Source organism: Ursus americanus, chromosome 16, assembly GCF_024610735.1.
Source record: "Ursus americanus isolate L20-20 chromosome 16, mUrsAme1.1.p, whole genome shotgun sequence".
Lineage (NCBI taxonomy): Eukaryota > Metazoa > Chordata > Mammalia > Carnivora > Ursidae > Ursus > Ursus americanus.
This window is the reverse complement of record NC_142142.1, coordinates 45,253,413-45,259,586: the sequence shown is the minus strand read 5'-3', so window position 1 is coordinate 45,259,586 and position 6,174 is coordinate 45,253,413. Positions and strand designations below refer to the sequence as shown.

At 39.8% G+C, this 6,174-nt stretch overlaps 1 protein-coding gene across 1 annotated transcript; it reads right to left on the bottom strand.

Annotated features, from left to right (window-relative positions):
* Positions 1-5,007: 5,007 nt before the first annotated feature.
* On the bottom strand, positions 5,008-5,974 carry LOC123792394 (olfactory receptor 10G7-like). The gene has a single exon (XM_045797547.2). It carries the CDS (start codon positions 5,941-5,943, stop codon positions 5,008-5,010), a length of 936 nt encoding a protein of 311 aa, XP_045653503.2. The 5' UTR covers positions 5,944-5,974.
* Positions 5,975-6,174: the final 200 nt, after the last annotated feature.

Genomic DNA, 6,174 nt, shown 5'->3' with positions numbered 1-6,174 from the left:
CCTCTGGGAAAAATACTGTCAGAGCCCCATAGTCTCCACCTATATCAATCCTACCTAATTTCTTCAAAATGTTCTTCCTGCTACAGACCCTTTCTTTTTCCAAATATTTACTTTTCAGGGACCTGACTTCTAATCCACACTGATTCCTAAACAGATGGCACCTCATTCTCTCCATGTTGTTCCTACCTTCTTTGTTCAAGTCCCTGATAACTTGAGTTCTTTGTAGTTTCCATTTGGAGATAAACCTATCACAACAACCTCCTATGTCTACACCAAAACCTTTTTTCCTTCTTCAGTATTAGTATCTCTGTGGTATGATTGGCCCAACAAAAGTAACCCTGAAACTAAACCCAAGGCATTTCACATTTCTTTTTATTGTCTGAAAATCTCTGTATCCAGACCATGCATACATGTTGACCAGGACCTGCCCCCACCCAACCACAAGAAGGCCAGAAGAAGGTATAATCCTGCCATGTCCCTGAGGTAGAGATGAGGAAGCATTAGGTTGACTGCACTAACTAAGCCTGACTCAGGTCTAACTCAAATGCTTGCAGTGTGACCCGATTTTTCTTTTCCTTTTTTTTTTTTTGTATGAGTAATTTTATTAAAAATATATAAAGATAGGGTGGAGGATGGGAGAAATAGGTGAAAGGAATTAGAAGGTACAAACTTCCAGTTATAAAATAAGTAAGTCACAAAGATCAGAAGTACAGCATAGGGAATATAGTTAATAATATTTTAAAAAAATTTTAATTTATTTTTTATTGAGAGAGAGAGGGCAAGTGAGTTGGGGGGACAGGGAAGGGCAGAAAGAGAGGGAAAGAATCTTTTTTTTTATAATAATATTTTTTTGTTATATTATGTTAGTCACCATACAGTACATCCCTGGTTTTTGATGTAAAGTTCGATGATTCATTAGTTGCGTATAACACCCAGTGCACCATGCAATACGTGCCCTCCTCACTACCCATCACCAGTCTATCCCATTCCCCCAACCCCCTCCCCTCTGAAGCCCTCAGTTTGTTACTCAGAGTCCATAGTCTCTCATGCTTCATTTCCCCTTCTGATTACCCCCCCTTTCTTTATCCCTTTCTTCTCCTACCGATCTTCCTAGTTCTTATGTTCCATCGATTTTTCTCACTGTGGGTAAAATTAAGATAAAAACATATCTCCTCCTCTTTAGTAGAATGGGGGGACATTTTCAAAATGGGTATTAGGGTCATATCCTTCTTCAAAGTCATCACTATCAAACTATTTTCAGGGACCTTATTCTCATGTTTTGATACCCATACTAGCAAAGTGACCAGGGGACGTATATATTAGATCAAAAGAGACATTGGCGAAACCCTACGGATTCGGTATCACTCTATTCCTCCAGTTCACCCCCAGTCAGCAGGGGCCATGGAAAGCCACTGTAGAATTTTGAAAATATTGAAATTTGTGCAGCAAGTGTCAGGGGGTGAAATGCCCTAATGCTAGCACTTCAGATCATTAGATAGAAGCAGAAGGCAAGGGCTCTCATGGAGTGAGCTGTGAGTGGGTGAGACATGGGAGACTTTCTAGTTAGTCCTCCTCCAAAGGCCACCTGCTGGCTGTATATTGACACATGTGACCATGTGATATGAGAGTATTTGAAATCAGTAATGAAGTGTGACAAACCATTCACAGGTGGACCACACTCTAAAATCAACACAGAAGAGTAAGATCACAATGGGCAGTCTGCTCTGTGTTAATCACCCGTCACTGTCCCAGGTTAATTTGCCCTGTGACCTCAGCTCTCTGATGGGTCCAGGAAAAGCCTTGATATTCAATGTGTCCCAGTTTGTCTTTTTTTTTAAGAAGGCAAGGGACAGCTTCCAAGCTCTTTACTTGTTGGAGATGAAACCAGAAGTCTCGAATCATGACTTTTTAAGCTCAAGAACAGAACATTATTTTTTTTTTTAAAGATTTTATTTATTTATTTGACAGAGATAGAGACAGCCAGCGGGAGAGGAAACACAAGCAGGGGGAGTGGGAGAGGAAGAAGCAGGCTCATAGCTTGGAGCCTGATGTGGGGCTCGATCCCATAACGCCAGGATCACGCCCTGAGCCAAAGACAGACGCTTAACCGCTGTGCCACCCAGGTGCCCCCAGAACATTATTTTTAATGATACAATAGTTATTCAGATTTATTTACAGGTTTGATTTTTTAAATTTTCTATTCTTTCCTATATTTCAAATGCTCATTTCAGGATGAGTTTTATTATTGTGTTGTATATTTTTAAGTTACTTGATATGGTTGTAGTAGTGGTAGAAACTTTCCATTTTTTTAATGTCTCTAAATGTCATTATTTCACACTCATACTTGATAGTTACTCAGCATTTGGTTATATTTATTTTTTATTTTATTTTATTTTTTTATTTTTATGTATTTTTTTATAATTTTTATTTTGTTATATTAGTCATCATACAGTACATCCCCAGTTTTTGATGCAATGTTCCATGATTCATTATTTGCTTATAACACCCAGTGCACCATGCAATACGTGCCCTCCTTACTACCCATTGCTGGCCTATCCCAGTCCCCACCCCCCTCCCCTCTGAAGCCCTCAGATTATGCTAAGTGAAATAAGTCAAGCCGAGAAACACAATTATCATATGGTTTCACTCATTTTATGGAACATAAGAAATAGGAAGATGGGTAGGAGAAGGATGGGAAGAAAGAAGGGGGGTTAAACAGAAGGGGAAACTCTATGTGATTCTATACTTATTTCAATAATGATTTCCACTAAAAAATGACATTGATATTTATCTTATCTATCATCATTAAACAATTAAATTACTTTCAACATGGCTTTGTTTAACATATTTTTAATATAATTTTGAATCTTTTGGCATATTTCCAAATGAAAACTATTAATGGGTCTTTCCTTGAGTATCCATACTTATTACAATCCCTGGATGATGCTACCCTAGTTTTTCTCCCTCACCAGATGATGAGCTTCAGCAATATAGAGACCATGTCAGTTCTTTGGGTCTATCTATTGCTTATCACATGACTTAGCATTCAGTAAATGTCCCATAACATTTTGGGCTACTGTGAGTTAAGTAAAATAGTATGACGTTACAAGAAACTAGAAAGAATCCAAGTGAACCCAATGGCTAAGTAAGTTTGCTCTAACTTGTCCTCAGTTTTCTCCTTTGAAAATTGAGTAAAGTTGTAGACTAGGCCATATCAGTCTGGTTTATTGGAGTGAATGCTAGTATATTAACCTCTTGTATAGATCACTGTTTCATGGCTTACATTGGTCATACATTTATAGATAGTACAATTTTCTTCCCAGCATGGCCTCATAACTTGCTTAGAATAAGATATACAACCTAGCCTAGATGGATTCTCTTGCTAAAGGGTCTCTGGTGGGCAGGTGCTGCAAGTCTGAGGAGTCTGACAAGTGATCTCCAGTTCTACAGGTGCCTACCAGTTTTCTCTTCTCTTCTCGGTATGCTAGGCAGTGTTGACTTTTATTGAATTAAGAGGATATATGTGACATTTAAATTAAGCACTTATTTTCAGAAAAACTACTTTATGCTATCAATATAGTTGCATATTTGAATGACTGCTTTTGAAGCTCATGGCCCAAGTCTTACCTCCCCAGATGGTATCTAAAGTTTATTTTACGCTTTAAGTCACACAAATGTGAACTACAAACAATGTAATTACATGGGTCTAGTTACTAGGATCTGGTTCTAAAATTGGAAAATACTTTCAATATTTATTGGTAGTAAATTTTTGTTCTAAGATTATTTTCTCTTTTTTTACATATTTGTTATTTGTCCCTTGTTTACTCATAGAAATAATTTTAAGATTGCTAAAAATATAAGCTTTGCATTTAAGATAAAATCAGGAGCTCTGTAAATATAAAACAACAATCTAGATAGTTGTATTTGTGACCAATGCAGTAGAAATAGTGCATAGAACACATAAGTAGACAAATATTTACTTTAGAAAATCTTGGAATTCAAAGTGAAAAAATTGAAGAGTTACAGAGTTTTTTCCCCCAAGATTAATTTATTTCAGAGAGAAAGAGAGAGAAAGAGAGACAGATCAGAAACTGGAAGGGCAGAGGGAGAGGGAGAATCTCAAGCGGACTTTGAAATGAATGTGGAGCCTGATGCGGGGCTTAATTCCACGACCATGAGATCATGACCATGAGATCATGCCCTGAGCCAAAACCAAGAGTTGGACACTTACTCCACTGTGCCACCCAGTGCCCCAAAAGTTATACAGCTCATAAATGTGAATAAAGCCACTCAGAAAAATCAAGTATTGGGGCGCCTGGGTGGCACAGTGGTTAAGTGTCTGCCTTCGGCTCAGGGCGTGATCCTGGCGTTATGGGATCGAGCCCCACATCAGGCTCCTCTGCTATGAGCCTGCTTCTTCCTCTCCCACTCCCCCTGCTTGTGTTCCCTCTCTCTCTGGCTGTCTCTATCTCTGTCGAATAAATAAATAAATAAATAAAAAAGGAAAAATCAAGTATTTTTGGTGTAATATTTTGTAATCTAAAAATTTCATCATATGGATACTATATTATATAATGAATTGCAAATATTATATGTGTTTTTTCCCAATATAAAGGTTTATAATGGAAAGAAAAGTAACTTTGGTAAGGTTTGATTTAAATTGCACAAAATAAAATATAAGTAAATTATACTGCAGAGCAGTTCTGGAAAATATTTACATAGGGGATAGAATTAAACTACTTTTCTGATGAGTTAACTTGATAGAACATAAAAGAGAAGACTAAGCCATCATCCTTCCTCTTAGATTATCACAAAAAAAAATGGCTGCTTATATTGGGATTCTGGCAAGCAATGCAGAGGGAAAAATTACAAATGCATTAAATTTTAATGAAAAAAATCAAGATTGGATACTTGAAATGTTCCTTACAAGTATAATGTTCATGTTGGTGGTTTAATTTAATTCTAAACAAATAAAAAAAGAAGCTAGTCATATCTGGCCTTTCTTCATTATTTACGTTGGGTGAATACTGACTGACTTCTCACCTTGAGCAGAGCTCTCTTCACTTCCTTGTTCCTCAGGGTGTACACCACCGGGTTTAGAAGGGGCGTCAGCACCGTGTAGAAAACTGCCACAACCCCATCCACAGCATCCCGGGAGCCTGGCCTCAGGTAAATGAAAAGACCAGGGCCAAAGAAACAAAGGACCACAATGCAGTGGGAGGCACAGGTCTGAAAGGCTCTGTGTCTCCCCTCTGAGGTGCGGATCTTCAGGATGGACCAGATGATGGACACATAGGACAGCACTATCAAGAGAAAGCAGCCCGAGGTCACGACCCTGATGTTGACAAAGATCACCATCTCGTTCACGGAGGTGTCTGCACAGGCCAGCTTGAGGATGGGAGGGGCATCACAGAAGTAATGCTGGATCTGGTTGGGCCCACAGTAGGGCAAATGGAATGTCAGTGTGGTCTGGACAGCAGAGTGCAGAGAGCCACTGAGCCACGTGCTGGTGGCCAGGAGGGCACACGTCCTCCCACTCATCATGCTGGTGTACCTGAGCGGGTGACTGATGGCCAGGTAGCGGTCATAGGACATGACTGTGTAGAGGAAACACTCGGTGCTCCCCAGGAAGTGGAAGGAGTAGAGCTGGGCCACACAGCTGTGAAAGGAGATCGCCCTGCCTCCTGGGGACGCCAAGGTCATCAGCATTTTGGGCACGGTGACCATGGAGAACCACATGTCAATGAAGGACAGGTTGGTCAGGAAGTAGTACATGGGGGTGTGGAGGTGGGAATCCACCGTGATCACCAGCAGGATGAGTAGGTTCCCCACCACGGTGAGTACATAAATCACCAAGAAGAGTCCCAAGAGGGGGATGTCCAGTGCTGGTGCACGGGGAAGCCCCATGAAGAAGAATGTTGTCACTACACTCATGTGTGTCATTTCTTCTCATGTATGGAGCTCTGTCCCTACTGGAAGGAAAGCAAACTCAACATTTACCGAGACCAAATTTCATGGTAACTGCATTTTCACTGATGGAAAACACAAGATATAATTGTCATTTATGTGTTACTTGGCATTTTTGCTTTATATGGGGCTTTGAGAGGGGATTGGTCACTTCCTTATTACAGTACCCAAATCAGCCAAATACAAAAGAGGGGGGTAAGAGGTATA